This window comes from Aplysia californica, unplaced genomic scaffold (assembly GCF_000002075.1).
Source record: "Aplysia californica isolate F4 #8 unplaced genomic scaffold, AplCal3.0 scaffold00416, whole genome shotgun sequence".
Classification (NCBI taxonomy): domain Eukaryota; kingdom Metazoa; phylum Mollusca; class Gastropoda; order Aplysiida; family Aplysiidae; genus Aplysia; species Aplysia californica.
In genome coordinates this window covers 239,005-255,171 of record NW_004797686.1, presented here as the reverse complement: position 1 = coordinate 255,171, position 16,167 = coordinate 239,005, and the positions used below count along the sequence as shown (strand labels likewise).

General features: G+C 38.2%; 1 protein-coding gene across 1 annotated transcript in view; it reads left to right on the top strand.

The window, feature by feature from the left end:
- LOC101862964 (protein CLEC16A) overlaps positions 1-16,167 on the top strand; it is a 45,004-nt gene that overhangs the window by 6,195 nt on the left and 22,642 nt on the right. The window contains exons 2-6 of the mRNA XM_005104349.3: positions 6,391-6,519; positions 7,170-7,303; positions 8,853-8,920; positions 9,914-9,994; positions 15,922-16,027. Of these exons, the coding sequence (XP_005104406.1) occupies positions 6,391-6,519; positions 7,170-7,303; positions 8,853-8,920; positions 9,914-9,994; positions 15,922-16,027 (518 nt within the window). The remainder of the gene's footprint in view (positions 1-6,390; positions 6,520-7,169; positions 7,304-8,852; positions 8,921-9,913; positions 9,995-15,921; positions 16,028-16,167) is intronic.

Genomic DNA, 16,167 nt, shown 5'->3' with positions numbered 1-16,167 from the left:
GGGGGGTTTACTAGCGGTCCAGCAGTTGAACGTCGCAGATACAAACGCATCAGTCTTTTTTCCCCCTCGGCAACTGATCATTATTACAATGATAAGCTAGCCTTGACGTAGATCTACATAATGAATTGTGCGCTGGTCTATGGAATCAAAAAATGCCGTATGCTAGGCTCTACACAGCAACACAAGTGTTTGGTAAACAATAGAGATGACACAGGCGTGTGTATTGAACGAATCGGTCTTTTTTTACACTGCTCATAGTATGCAGGCATTTCAGGCACTACTTGTGACTTCTCTTGTACATTACTTGCTCAGTGCCTGTAATTATCTACACAAAACCTCGTGTTTGCTATAACGAACACTCGGATTCAACGAGATTTTAGGCTAGGCCCGACGACCTCGTGGAATCCGAGTTCCACTGTATTTATTTGGAGTCGGCTTCTAAGTGAGTTATGTGAGTGTAAGGAGGTTATGTAATATAACTGTCGTCGGGGGATTTTACGTAAAACCAGAATTAGGACTAGAACTGCCTACAAGGACTGTGATTGTGTCAAAAGTCAAAAGACTGCACTCTCATTAGATCTACCCAATGACAGTGTCTACGTACATGATAACTGACAACTCATGGTCTTTCCACCACCACTACAGCATCATCATTACTTCCACCGCCATTTGTCTTTCCACATGTTTAATTTCATTTTGTTGTGTGTTATAGTTTTTCTGTAATTATTGTAAATCACATCGTGCAAAATGGACAGCCGTGGCCTCTTCCCACAGCAAGCCGAGAGTGCGATATCGCTACGGGCAATCTAATTGGTCGACCTAATTAACTTTGCCCCCGGCAAGGTCAACTCAACTTAGATATAGTTGTTCTAATGATCCAGGGAGGGCCAGTTTAGATAGATCTAGTAACTGAATATAATTAAAGCTCACATCTCGATTGCTATCATTATATAGGCCTAATCGAAAAATGCTGGAAATATTTAGGAACAAGGGTCAGAAGTCGGAAGGGACGTTATGCTGGACTCAATTCAGAGTCCGAATATAATTTTTGTCTATTCGGACTCGAGTCCGAATAGTCAATTCGGACTCGAGTCCGAATAGTCACTTCGTGTAGAAAGATGCCAATTTTCAATATGGTTATAAAAAAAAGCTCATATCTTTTTTATTTATCATAATTTCTAATTACAGTAAGAAAGAAAAATGTGTCTTAAATAATGAACTACCCTTATTTCTGGTCAGATGAGGTTTTTTATTATGTTGTTCAAAATCCACATCATTTTTAGACCAGCCTGCTTAGAGATCAGCAGGAATATCGACATCACCTTTTGGGCTTAACTTTGCTAGATCTATGACACGATATATCCCCATCATTCACACGTAGGTCTAAATCTTTTATATGAGGACCTAATCCTTCAAACTTTTTCTGTCGTCCGATTCCAGAAAAATGTTGGGTAAATCTGTTTCTAAATCAGCTGACGAATTCGACATTTTGAAAACTGTAAACAATATCATATCCCAGAAAATTGCCGATAAAACTGAGTGCGAAATGCGCGGCTAGCGGCACTAATAAACGTTGCACTGGTGGACTGTAGTCAGTTCAAAAAATGGCTATTCTCATGTCAACGGTATAGTTTCTACTCTCATGTCGGATCACGACTGGTGGTCGCAATGCGCGCGGAAGGGAAGTATGAGTCATCACGACTGGTCGTGATGCACACGCAGAGTTTTAAAGCTCACGTCTCGACTGTTATCATTATAATAGAAAAAATGTTCATAAATGCTGGAAATATTTAGTTCCGACGGATCTATTCGGACTCGGTTTGAATAGCCCTTCATTAAAACAGAGGGGAGGACTTCAGTAACGAGCGACTGCCATGAGACAAGAGTAGAATAGAGGGGCAGGGTGGTAGATATAGAAGATCTGTCTTACCTGTCCTGGGCAACAACGTCATTGCACACAGGACAGGTCCTTAAGATCAAGATCTAGTACTACAGTAGTCTCCGCCTAAGATCCTGGTGCTCGGGAGCAAGGAAAATGCGAACTGGGATCTTAACAGAATGGCCACAGGGAAGAATCCATAGTAACTCACGGTCAAACCCAAAATCTGTACAATGGCATCTTCTTACTTTAAAATGAACTGATGTGACTCCTGGGCACTAAAAGTTCTTTTCAGAAATCCGTTTTTCCTTTTTTTTTTTGGGGGGGGGGGGGGGGGGGGGAGACTTTTTAAAAATTACTGATGGGAACCAGTTAGCTTCAAGCAATGCCCCACACCAAAAATTTTTTGCCTTCCATCTCTAATGGAGTTCCCCGCCCATGTCATTATGCATCATAAATCGTTGTGCTGTGACCAAACCGACCAAATTTAAAAAAAATGAAAGGCTGGTTCACTGCCAACAGATGACTCCATTACTCAGAGGCAATCGGACAGTCTATGAGTATGGGCGCCAGTCTGTCTAGAAAGTTAAAACGCAAAACTGAAAGACGAGAGAGGGATGGTCGGGAAAACGTAAGCGTCCACGAGTTAACAGTTTGATGGAATGCGGTCTGATACAGGGTCTGATGCTTGCTTATAGGCCCTCCCCACCTAGTGTGTGATGTAAGATCAGGCGGACGGCTCAGGTGATTCGGGAGAGCAAGGCATCGACGAGTTCACACCCTGGTGCTATCCCGTCTGGGGCAAACATTGTAACTGCTTATCAAGATTAACAACAGAGGCGTGATCCCATTCATGAGAGTGGATGATCCGTGACGTGACGGACCGTACAATGATTGCACATCTTTGCTACTTGGTTGATCTTAAATTTTTAAAAACCAAACTAAATTATGACCTGAAAAGCGGGATCTTAGCCGAATGTAGCTCCTGCAGTGCGGGATCTTAGGGGTGACTTTTATATAATAAAAATTCTGTTTTTCCTAAACAGCGAGATCTAAGGCGAACCGGGACCATAAGCGGTGGGATCTTAGGAGGAGACTACTGTAGTAGTAGGCCTACTAGGGTTAGGGGAATAGGGTTAGGTCTCTTTTATTGGTAAATTTTTACTTATGCACCCACACACAGAGATGCATTGATTTGAGGGCTAAACTGCTATAATTTTTGCTGTACAACACACGTATGGCCTCCTGACCCTTGCAAATCAATTGTTTTCAAGTAAATATCAATCCTAATTGCCAAAACATCAAATCATTGTGTAATGCAGGGGGTATGCCCCCCTGAAACCCCCCGGATTCTTTTTAGGTCAGGAGGGCATCCCCCATAGTGTTAAAATCAAGCCAAATATTACTATTTTCAAACATCAATAACTCAATAACTATTGATTTGAGGCAAAAATAAATGAAGGCCATATTCGTGTTCAGCATACAAAATACTATTTGAAAAAAGGTATATATATATAAAATGTGTATATGAGACGGGTGCATGAGTAAAAAAAAAACCCTTCTCTTTATTGTGTTTGTTGGGGTTGTCACTTGTTACGAAAGTCCTTCCAAATAGAGAGCATAATGAGGATACAATGGAAGCATAATATTTTGATCAGTATTCTTTTATTTTCCCTCCCGTCTCACACTTTTAGTTAAAAATAACAACTAGCCTAAGTGTCTATTTTCTACTCTTATGGGCTGAACACAAATATCGACTTCATTTCCATAGCAAATAAGAATAGTTTTTGAAGTATTTGATGGTTTTTAAATGGACTATAATCACACTAAGCCTAACTGCGTACAATGTCTGTGCTTTGGACCATTCGGAGGGGGGGGGGGGGGGGAGAATGGGGATGGATGCCCCAAAGTGTAAAAAAAGATGCTCCCCCCTGCCCCTGTTTAAGTCATGAATTTCAACTTTATATCTATTTCAAAGTATTAGTTTGAGATATTTTATGTTTTGATTTGAACCATGTAATAGAAGGCCTTATTTGCGGGATAATCTGGTTGTTTTGGCCCCAACGATATAAGTAAGGTACTCTAATGGCAATGGAGTATGACTTTGGCTCCACCAAAGAACATACACACACTAAAATAATTGCAAAACATCAATTTATGGTTAAATACAGGAGGGTATGCCCGCCTGAAACCCCCCATATTTTTATTAGGTCAGGGACAGGGGGGCATGCCACCCCTGATGCTTCCTTGTTAAAAACAAGTGAAGTTTTTATAATATTAAATATTGCTGCTCATTTTGTACTGAAAAATAGCAGCACATTCCTCTCCCTCTTTCAGATAAAACATCTGTATTGAGTATTAAAATCTGTATCGTTCCAGTACTCTTGAGGCCAAAACCAGAGATTGTCAAATTTACCACTTTCATTCGTATGCAGGCACTGCTTTTGGGGGCTAAATTGTTGTATTTTTGGCTGCAGAACAGGCATACTACTAAAACTGCCACAAATAGCAAGAAAATCTTAAATTTAATTCAAAACATTCAATTATAGGTTTACACGGGCCATTTGTGAGTTTTACTGAAAAATGTTGATGAAAGGCACAAAAAATATAAATTTGCAGTTTTTTAGGACAACCAAGCTTTGGGAGTCACCAAGCCTTTGTGGTCGTTATCTCGCTAATTTTATTTCTGACATAAGGCCACCCCTAATTCCATCAAATGCAAAGCTCTCTACTTTTTTTCAAGATAGATGGGTATTTTTTTTCATTAAAAGCTGGAAAAATGAACAAGCTTTAAGATAATTTATAACTCCATATATGCCAAAAAATTGGTGAGTGCCTGATTTCACCGTATGGTGATATATAATATATGTTGCTGCAATGTTTCAAGAAAAATGTCCTTGCTAAGTTGTGTAGTATCATTTACAAAGTGTTTACGGGGTTCACAAATGTGTTTGACACAGATTTAAACCATGATAACAACAAATAAAAGGAAGCAACTGTGACAGTAGACTGTTAGACAATGAAGTTGTGATGTAGATGAACCTTCAGACAAAAAAAATTGCTGTACGTCAAATCATGATCATTACAGTGTAACCGACACTGGTCAGGGCACGCCACCCTCCAATTTAGCGTAATCACTTCCAGATGCACATACCATATGGCCCAGAGCAGCTTCACACGACCCAATGCAGTGCCACACTGTTTGTTTTTTATCGCATCCCATCACCACTGCACTCGCCCTCGTTTGTATGACTATGTTCAAGGACATTCTAGCATCTTAATTATTTGGGCCCTGACCTCCTGAGGCTACCACGCCCCTCTGCCTGAGCTTCTGAGGAACTAACATTCTTATGATCAACAGAATCACATTCCATATCCCACTCAGGGTAGTCCTTGTCATTACCAGAATCTAATTCAGAAAGATCTTCAAAATAATCAATACGGTCCTGTGTAGAAAGCACTGTTTTCCGTCCACAGTTTGTCCCAGACGGGCTGGGCTGGGGATAGGGTTTCTCTCACCACTGTTCTGGTGGCGAGGCATACAGGTAGTTTTATGCGCCACCAGTGTGCCGATGGCTAGGGCTCAAAGGGTTAAACACACTACTGTGTGTTCATATGATCTTATGCAGTTGGGAGCGCCTTAAAACTTACAACCCCCCCCCCCACACACACACTTTGCAATGGTGCATCTTGATACCAGTTGTATGTGTAACATGCAGGGGCAAGCTTGGTGGGTCCATGAAACCTTATACTCTCCATGATGATGGGTGTGTTTGTTTTCCATTGTGCATGATGGGTGATTTTGAAATCGAGGCAGACTGGGCTTTTGGAGATGAGCCATTCAGCACACAGGGAAGTTTGAGAAGTGTTGCCAATACAAAGAAAATATAGAGGTTCGGTCAGGGAATAGCATATTGTTCGGGCTGTCCTTGAATTTGATTTTTTCATGTTTGAGGTATCTGTACTCAACTATAGTATCAAATCAAGTTGACAATCACAGGTTAGTTGACCCCCCTCCCATAATATATAGATTATGTTTATTGTTACACATGCACAATGGACCAGGATTTGGGAATGTCAAAGGTCTTTTGTAGACTTTTGGGTCTGCTGACAAAGATGTAAACTTTGCAAATCCACAGAGACTGGTCAGAAATATATTTTTTCATCATTGTCTTTTCAGGTTGTTTACTTTTCTTTTTAGTTTTGTATTCAAAGGATTTTTTTTTCTGGCAATAATAAGCAATATGTCCACAAGGCGTCCATCGGGCTTTGAAGGTTGTCATTATGACTTCATTCTGTATTGATGGTCTGGTCTCAATTTTGTTTCTGAGTTGCACACTCATTTCCTTCTTTTTTTAACGTTAATGATTGGAAGGAGAGAATACCAGCCTCTGTTACATATTACCAGGTGCAATTGTGTTTGTGTTCAGAAGAAATTTGCATTTTTTAGTTAGAATTGATTTTCCTTCCTGTATAATTCGGCTCATGTTTTTTTGTCTTTTAAATTTCAGATTTCTCTACAACGTTTTGTGCAAAAACCAGACTGTCACTGAGCAGAATCGAGGGTTGTTGGTCGAGACTCTACGCTCCATCTCTGAGATACTGATTTGGGGAGACCAAAATGACAGCAGTGTTTTTGAGTAAGTGTCTCTCACTACATGTGGCCGTTGAATTGTGAACGATTTGTCGTTTGAATGCAACGCAGAAATTCGATATCAGGGCAATAATTTTTGTTTGACATCTTGTGATACCTAATTAATGCATTTAAAAGACAGAACGTTCACAAGTTTCCTAGATTGCTCTTTAATTTTGCTGTATTTTATAACATAATTACTAAAGTTGAATCAAGTATGAGTGAGAAAAGGGAGACGTATCTGTATATTTTCTGTTTTACATTTGAGATTTTTAGTAATTTTCAGACCTTGCAAATCTTTTAAATAGATTCTCTTGTTCAGTGCTAGCCTGTGATTTCCACTGAGTTGTAAAGGTGTAAGAATGTTTATTAATATGTTTTTGTAATTAAAACTCGCTTTTTATCACAGTTTGTACAAGCTTTTGTTAGATTTATTGTTGTGTGTTATTTTTTAAGCAGACCCCTTATTGTGCCTTAGCTTGTTTATTATTTTGTTAAAAGAAAATTTGGAGCAAAAATTTAGTTAAAATATTTCTTTGTGTACGAAAGGTAAGAAAATGGATTGTGTATTAATTGTTTAGCATATATTTTGTTACAAAAATTGTAAAGTCCTGTGAGTGTTTTTTTTAATGCTTGACGATATCGTTTACTCCCCAGTTTCTTCCTGGAGAAGAATATGTTGTCCTTCTTCTTACGCTATCTGCAGCAGAAGTTTGGCCGTTACATATGTGTGCAGCTTTTACAGACGCTAAACATCTTGTTTGAGAATATCAGCAATGAGACTTCACTATGTATGTGGCAGCCGTTATTCCTAACTTTATTCATTGCATGTCCAAGAAATGCATTTGAAAAAAAATGAAGGCAGTTTTTATGCTGTTTATCATCACTTTTGTTATCAGACATTTGACTCAGTCATGTTACTTACTAGGAGATAGTGATGGTCAGTGCTGATTCTATTGAAAGGAATGCACATTGTTAATGTACTAATTGAACTAATTTCTCCCTTTTTTTCTGGAAATGTTTTTGTACACATTTCAGTTGTATATTCTTATATGAAAATCTCAAGTGAAATACAGTCAAACCTGCCCTGACGGCCACCTCTATAAGACGGCCACCTGTACAAACGGCTACTTTCCATTTCCCCCCTTGCGTTTTTTCTATATAATTTAACTGTGTAAAACGGGCACCTGTCCAACGTGGCCGTGGCCACCATATTTTAACACACAACCCCTATCACACTAAGCAATAACACCTGTCTTAGACGGCCACCTTAGTGACTCCATTACATTTTGTCAGAAATTGTGCATTGCCCCCTGGCGTTGTGGGCGAGACGTCATAATTCAATCACTTGTCGTTGTTGTTACAACCGATCATGTTGCGTAGGCCCCTCCCACTGTTGACAAATAGGTATCAATTTTCAGCTGCAGGTGAGGTAAGCGTGTGATCCCTCATTCCCATAAGCCCCGCCCAGAACTCATATACAAATCGTAAGTGAGATGAGTGGTCACTGTTTTCCCAGTCTGTAACAAATGACGTCAACATGAACTTGTGACAGAAGCGTCGCTCGTTCTCCGAGTGGTGGTGACTCATGTGTTTGTTTTAATATGGCACTCGGTCTTCCTCGCCTGATACATTTCGTTTTATTGTCACCCTTGCACTAAATCAGCAACAAAATAAAAATTACAAACGAAATACAAATCAACAACAACAACAACAAAACAACAATGAGGCTACTTACTACTTTCGATTGGGACCTCAGATGGGAATGGGTTTTTTTCTTCCTCTTGATCAGTCCTGCCTAAGACGGCCTCCTGTCTTATACGGCCACTTTTCTTCTTGACAATGGGTGGCCGTCTTACACAGGTTTGACTGTAGTTGAAAGATTAAGCTGTAGTATTGGAGATTTTCTTCTCAAACATGGTGGAAACTGAGATTTATAGAGTAGTCTCATTGGTTGTGTGGTGGGGAAGTACAGAGATTAGTCATATTATGGAATTAATTTTTCTTGAACTCGATGCTGTTCAAGTTTTTTTAATGACATAGAGATGTCCAGAAATTTTGTTCAAACTTTGCTTTTACCTGGGCTCTAATTTTCTAAGTAAGACTTTTGATATGGCACAGTACATGGATCTTTCTTATAAAATAAGCGTTCCCAAGTGACTTTTTGTTTGGTATCCCATGCGTAAATTGTTAATTTTCGCTCATGATTTTTTGATGTGTGCTGTTAGTTCTGCATTTACTCACTAGTGCCTTTTACTTTTATTGTTTCTGTTTGGTAAAATGTGGGACATTGTGACTTGTATATTAGATTTGGTTTCTATTAAATTTTTTTTTCTCCAGATTATTTGCTGTCAAACAACCATATTAACTCAATCATCGTTCATAAGTTTGATTTTTCTGATGAAGAGGTAAGTTTTACTCAAACTATAATTATTGAAATCATCTTTGACAGGTCTCTGCTTTTTCTCTCCTGGGCTTTTATTTTTGTCTTTAGTCTTTCTCTATGTCTCTGTGTGTCGCTCATCTGTGTCTGTGTTTTGCTCTTTTCAACCATAGCAAAAAGATTGTGGGTGGTTGGTGGGTGCTCTGGTGTGGTTTGCTCCTTCTTTCCTATCAAACATCTATCGTCCTTATCTTCCCTTCTTCTTTTTTATATTTGTTGCTCTCTTTTAACACTTCTCATCTTCTGGCGCTCTTATGACCTTATGCAATTGCGAGCGCTGTAAAACCTCTACTAAAACTAATAAAGCAAAAAGATTCTTCCCGTTCACAGTAAGTAATAATAAGATGTTCACTTTCAATTTATCAGAATATACAGTTATACTTTGGGACAGTTTTAAATGAAGATGGAATTGATGATGATTTACTTAGACATAAGGATGACCTCAGGTTAGTCTCACATTACACTTACTATAGTCGTCTGTGGATGGTTGGAGGCCGTCACTAATAGGTCTTACTTAAACTAACTAAACTAAACTACAGTCATCGCGGTTACATCATAGTTTTTATTTGCTTTGTGCTGTTTTATGTAACAGATATAATTTTTATGGACAATACAATCCGCATGCAAATGTTTTGAAATAGTTTTTTATACCATGTTCATAGAGAGAGAGAGAGAGAATGAATGTGTTACGGAGCGGGTTGTCCCAGCCCGTGAGACATGTATTTACTTGGCATAATGTCCTGTCTTGTTGTGCGTTTGCGTGAGTGCACCTTTAAGTCTAACTTTTGTAACGTCTACTGCCATTGTTAACGACCAAGACAAATTTCTCCCTGCGAGATGAATAAAGATTGTCATTGTCATTGTCATTGTCATTGTCATTGTCATATTGGCAATTAGCTCAGTTCTGTTGAAGAAGCAACTGTTTTAATTTAATGTCATGTCCAATGTTTTGTTTCAGGTGATGGCTTATTACATTTCCTTCCTCAAAACGCTTTCTCTGAAACTGAATAGGCACACTATTCACTTTTTCTATAATGAGGTAAGAACCGACTATCTTTTTTGACTTATTTAGTGTGTTTGCATGATAAAGATGGAGATAAAATGTTTGAAAGTGGTGATTGGGAATGCTGAAAAGAGACTTGAGTCATGTCTGCAAGGTATGCTTTTCCCTTTTTCAATCATTCTGATATTTGTCTGGTGCTATGAGAAAACTTGCACAAAAAAATCTCCAAGGGGGTTTGGAAGTGTTCGTGGCAAGCAGTATAGCTTGGCGGTCTTTCTTTCAGCGCAGGCACGTTTGTGTGAAATATTCCAGGTTTGACAGGAATTATCTAATCTTCTTCTTTTCCTTTGCCTTTAAACTTGGAAGCCAACTTCCAACTACAAATATGGAAATTTTCTGTTGTATGTCTACCGGCCTAAAAAATTTCTCCTGGAGAGACATGGGGGTTGAAAGATTATTTTGTGAAATTAAAACAAAATTATTCTAAAATGTGTCACGACACAGTGGAATCAGGTGCTGGTCAATTTTCAGGCATATAGAGTTATTTTTATCATCTTAAAGCTTGGTTATTTGTCTTGCTTTTGATGACAAAAATTACCCATCTATTTTGAGTAGAATTCGAGACGCCTGCGATTGAAATTAGCAAGAAAATGGCTGTAAAAGTTTGGTGACTTCCAAAGCTTGAGTGTCCTTGAAAATTGCAAATTTACTTTTTTGGTGCTTTTGATTAATGTTTTTCTGTAAATCATACGCAGAAGCCTCAAAAATATCTGCTGGAAGAGAAAAGGTAAATGCTCAGTGCAAAGTATGACCAAAGCTACTAGGTTTCTCATATCGCCACGCATTTTCTCACCCTATGTTTTGAAGAGCATTTATTGAAGAGGTCCTGTTGGAGACTGACCTGCTTTACCTGGTGAAGGACTTGGGTGTATTGCATAAAGGAGCACTTATAGATCAATTGATGTGGTGGGAGTATTGATTGTTTGAGGGGAGTCTGGCAGGGTTGGGTCATTTTTGTGTTCTTGCACAGGTTGAATAGGCACTGGAACACCTGATTCAGTCATGTGAAAGTAGTAGTTGTTGTGGATTTGATGTGTGTTAATGTTGTATTCGTTACCCCTCAAATTTGTTGTGATGTTTGAAGACCACAGTGTTTCACTGGAATGCACTCATTTTGTTTTCTCCATTTTGACAACGACTTTCATTAGAAAAAAATTTGTACTGATGTCGGTGTATTTATTTCACCCTTTTCATTTCATTTCCATTAGAGAATTGTTCTAATGATTTTCTCCTCTGTCACAACCATACCTTCACTGTTGACATCACTGTTTACCTTGCACTTCTATTATTATAAATTCACCTCTGTAAATTGTATTCACATAGAAAACACATGTACAAAGACACTGGAGGTGGAGATCTGATATGTTTTTGCAATTGTTTTCCCCTGGACACTGTGGTAATTTACTTTTTGTTTCTCATGAATTCCAAATCATGGCTTACCTGTCTTTTGTGGTCTTCATGTAATTTGCTTTTCAGACCTCTCATATTCCAGTAAGTCCAACTGACTTTCAGTTTCATGTTTTAAAGGAAAATTTTATATGGTGAAGGAGTTTTTTAGTTGTTTTTTTCATAAACTGATTTCTCGCAATGAACTTCAGTAGATAATAATGCATGTTATATTTTTAAAAACGTAAAATCAATTATACCATCTGGATCCTTTTCAGCTTAGAGCGTGTTTTTTTTTTTTTTTCAATAAGATGCAAGTTGTCTTAAGATGCCTCTGTTTGGTGTCTTGGCACAAATGAATGGTTGTTAAAAGTTTTGTTTCTTCAGTGCCTTCTTTTTTTGTTATTGATATTTTAAAGTTTTTATTATTTGAACATATACCTACTGTGGGGAAATTAATAAAGGTGGTGGGTTTTTAATAGCTTTTGTTGGGAATTATTTTTTTATCTTAAAACTTGGAAAACTTTTATTTTAGTCGTTTTTAAGTTTTTGAAAATATATACTTTGCTGTGGTTTGCCATTTCCCTCCATCTCCCTCAGCTTTTCCCATTGAAAGATTTTTAAAACATAAACAGTCCAGTTTGTCTTGTACCAGCAGAAACATTTTCAATGCACTTTTGTCAGCTTCAATCAAATTTCGTTCAGCCTAGTTTGTGTCTCTTTTGTGGCATACTCTTTGAAATCACCACATTTTGTCTGATGAAGTTTGTGTTAGTGCTGGGTCCGTTATTACTGACATTGCACCAAAGTTATATGTATACAGGAGAACTGCTGCTCTTTGGCCACTTTGCCATGTTTTTTTCTCCGATCTTTGAGTGGGAAAATGTTACTTTGCTAAGTTCTAAGGTCAGACTTGTATTTTGAAGAAGAAAAAAAAGGAACATTTTCATGCCCTTTTAAAATTTCAATGGTTACTGGGCTTCAAAAATCCTTGTGAAATAAACCATAGTTGATCTTTGCAAGATTCATAGTGCATGAAAATTTAAAAACTGGCAAATATCTGTTCTAATTTTGTTTAAGACTACAAGGCGACTGAAGCTAAACGAGTTTGGAAATAGCAGCAGTCTGCTCCCCTTGCTCCTTGTCTATTAATATTCTAGAGGTCACATTGAGCTTTTATGCTTGTTTGCCCACCATATTGCTGTCTTGTGCATTATTCAGTCTTCCTCCTCCCTTCTTGCTTTCCTTTCCTATCCTCCCAAAGAAGTGTATGTTTTGATCCTCCAAAGCCACAAGGTCCTCCACTTTTACCTCTGAGATGAAATTTTTCACTTTCCCTAGACAGTAGACTTTCCTTTGGGCACTTAAAATAAACTACCTCTCACCCTGACTCTTAAACCTTACAAACTGACAATGTTGAGAGTAGCGTCCTACACAACAATGCAATGAACCTTACTTTTCCCAAAGGAAATCAATGGTTATTTTTCTTCCCTGCGGTCACTCTGTCACTAAAAGCAGTCCATCCCTCATCTGTGTCTTACTGTTGTAGCACAATGCTATCTCTTGATGAAGTGTTCAGTGATTGAGAGGGGTTGAGAGGGGGTAGGGCATTGTATCCCAGACATAAAGACTATATATATCTTGCTTTCTACTGCCCAAATGAAGAGACCGTTTCTGACTTTCCTTACATTCACCAACTGCTGGTGGGTATTTGACAGTTGAAAGGAACAGAAATGAGTAAATGATAAAGCAATGCTGCCAACAGGTACATAAATAACATATTTAATATGTTTTTGTGGTTCTGAGGATAGAGGTCTATTTTTGTATCAGTTGTTGTTATTGATCCAGCAACATCTGGGCTCTCGTCCTTCTGTCCAATGCCATGTTGTAATAAGTGCAGGTTTGCTGCAGTTGGTGTAATGTTCCGTAGAGTGTGTTGTCAAAGTTAGGTCTCGCAGGGAGAAGTGTAGCTCTGATGTCATTTAGGGCTGTATAGTGGAACAGGTGATGTTCCACAGTATTTTTGTATCAGAAAACAGGTATTCTCTGTTTTCTAGTATTGCTCCTGAATGGTGGATGCTGAGGAAAAATGATGAACATTCTAGAATGGATTTGTGAATGATAATGAGCATGAAGCTCATCAGTTAAATGAAGAGATCTTTTGCCGAAGGTCTACATTTGAATAGCTTAATTTATTAAATACAGAAAAGTGGGGATGAAGGGTTTGGAGGTGGTTTATTTGACCAATGCCCGTCATCTGAACTCACTGTGTCGGTAAAGTCTTTTTTTTTTTTTTTTTTTTTTTTTTGGGCTCTCAAAAGTTGGGAGCTTTGATAATGCTGAGTGCCTCAAATGCTAGCACACTGTATGTTCCATGTGAGACAGAGATGGTAAAGTAAAATGAACGTGCCAGCTTATGCAACTATTGTGAAGTTGCAAGAGCCTTTGCTTGGGGTATGAGACCACTGACACTCTATCTTGAACAAGGAATACAGCCTTGAGAAGTCAGATCTGATAATTTCTTCCCTCTACACCCTTATTTTCTCAATCACAAGCACATGATCCCAAGTTTGTGTTTTATTACCCTGTTTGCAGAAAAACGTTGCCTTGTTTATGATGTTGAAAAAGGCTATGTCACTGTACCTCCATATTGCAGACTGTGTTATATCAGGGAGCATCTATTCCTTATGCCTCTTGCATTGTGCTGGTTCAACTGTCAGTACTTCATAAAATTCCTGAGGGTGGTTAACTCTTGTGTTCTTATTCCTTAAGTTAAATGATTCGGCTTAAATTTGAAGGAAGTTGGTGTATTGTAAGATTTTAGCTTGTTTTAATCATTTAATTTTCTCTCCATTTTGGGTTTAAGTTGTTTGAACCTATGATGTTTCCGTAGCAAGTTGAAATGTATTGGAAACAGTCTTCCTATAGACCTTATTTGAGAAAGTTTTCATGTATTAATCCCACTGTATTTTCTATTTTTACCTGTGCCCTGTCCATTCATTTCAAATTCACATGTTAACTCTGTGAAGACTGTTTGTTTGAGTTTGACGTCAAATTGTGGGGTTTTTTGGTTGATGTGTCTTATATATATACATTTGATAGTTTAAAAAATATTTTACTACAATTATGTGTCCAAAACCCCCTGACAGTTTAGAATTTGAAAAATAAAAGACTGTCAAAGCAAAAAGAAACAAATATACAGACTACAGAGTTGGCTATGTCTTTCCAAAGAGCTGGCTTTCAGCATCTTTGTGACTCTTTGTCTATCTCTTCTCTCTGTCATGTCTCTAAAGAACTTACTTATTCTCTCTGTGTTCTCAGCCATTATTTCAAAGAACTTACTCTGTGAGTCCTTATTCTCAGCCATGTCTTCAAAGAACAAACTCGAATTTTGTGTCTCTCTGTGCTCAATGCCATATATCTGTTATGATTTTTTAAAATACCTTTTCTTGCTCCCATCTCTCCTTTTTCCACAGCACCATCACCCTTACCCTTCTTCTGCACTCTTTTCTTTCTTCCATGTCTTTGGTAATCTTCTTTGATTTGCCCAGTGCCTTCAATGTTCTTTTCCAGAAATCTGCTGTGCTTTGAAACGAATTGAAATTTCAATATTCAGTTCACCATTTTGGGATGAAGGATGTGTTTTGACAGTTCAAACAAACATTTACATAGAGTATTGCAGGTGACGGGGGATGATGGATTTGCAACAAGTCAGCATCATTGTGTTTTCACTGAGTTAAAGACAAATTGTTCCTGTATTTTACTTTTTTTGTGGTGGTGGTGGAACTGTCTTGACCCAGAGCGGTAGAGAGACTGAACTTTAATTGCTTGGTCCTTTTGATGTTACGTGCTCAAGACATGAGTTCAACTCCTATGTGGGGAAGACATTTTATCGAGAATCTCTGTTTGTCTGTTGGGATCAATATTTCATGCAGCCCAGGTTGACCGTAGCAGGCAGGGTTGAAGTACCCCACATCCTAAATCATTTAAATTGTCTCAATGTGGGTGAAATATTTATGATTAATCCTATGACTCACAGCTCTCATTTTGTGGAGTTATTTACGCATGCCAAGTGTGCCATCATAGCCAGACATAGAGAGGGGTTTGAAGTGATACAGTTAAGTGCTTGTAAGTGTAGATGAGACGTCACAAGAATGCAGTTCAGGTGTAAAAAATTTGGCAGTTTTGAGCTCTTAGTCCTGCTGTTGGAAGTACTGGTTACCTCTTTTCTCTCCCCTTCTATATTCCTTCCCTCTCTCATTCTTTACTTTTATCACAACCACGAAAAGTATTTACAACATCTTATAATCAAAAGGTAAGTTTTAAAATCCTGTTGTCATGTAGCATATTTTATTTTCCATGCAATTATGGGGTGTATTATTTCATTTTTTGTAAGTTTTTCATACTGTTTTCAGTTTCGGAATGAATCTTTAAAAAATGTGTGGTTTGCATCAGCAAGGAATGTATGTCAATGTGTCTATTTATCTCTTCTTTTTTCCTTTTCCTTTTGTTTCCAGCATACGAATGACTTTGCCCTGTACACAGAAGCGATCAAGTTTTTCAACCACTCCGAGTCTATGGTTCGCATTGCTGTCAGGACTATCACTCTCAACGTGTTTAAAGGTAACTGATACCTTTTATATAGCTGTACCTGTTCAGCAACGGTCAGTTCTTGACCTCATGTTGTTAACAACAGCAAATGTCTGATGCTGGCTGTAGAAATGTATTTGAAAAGTTGGCGATTAGTTGGGATTGGGGGAGGG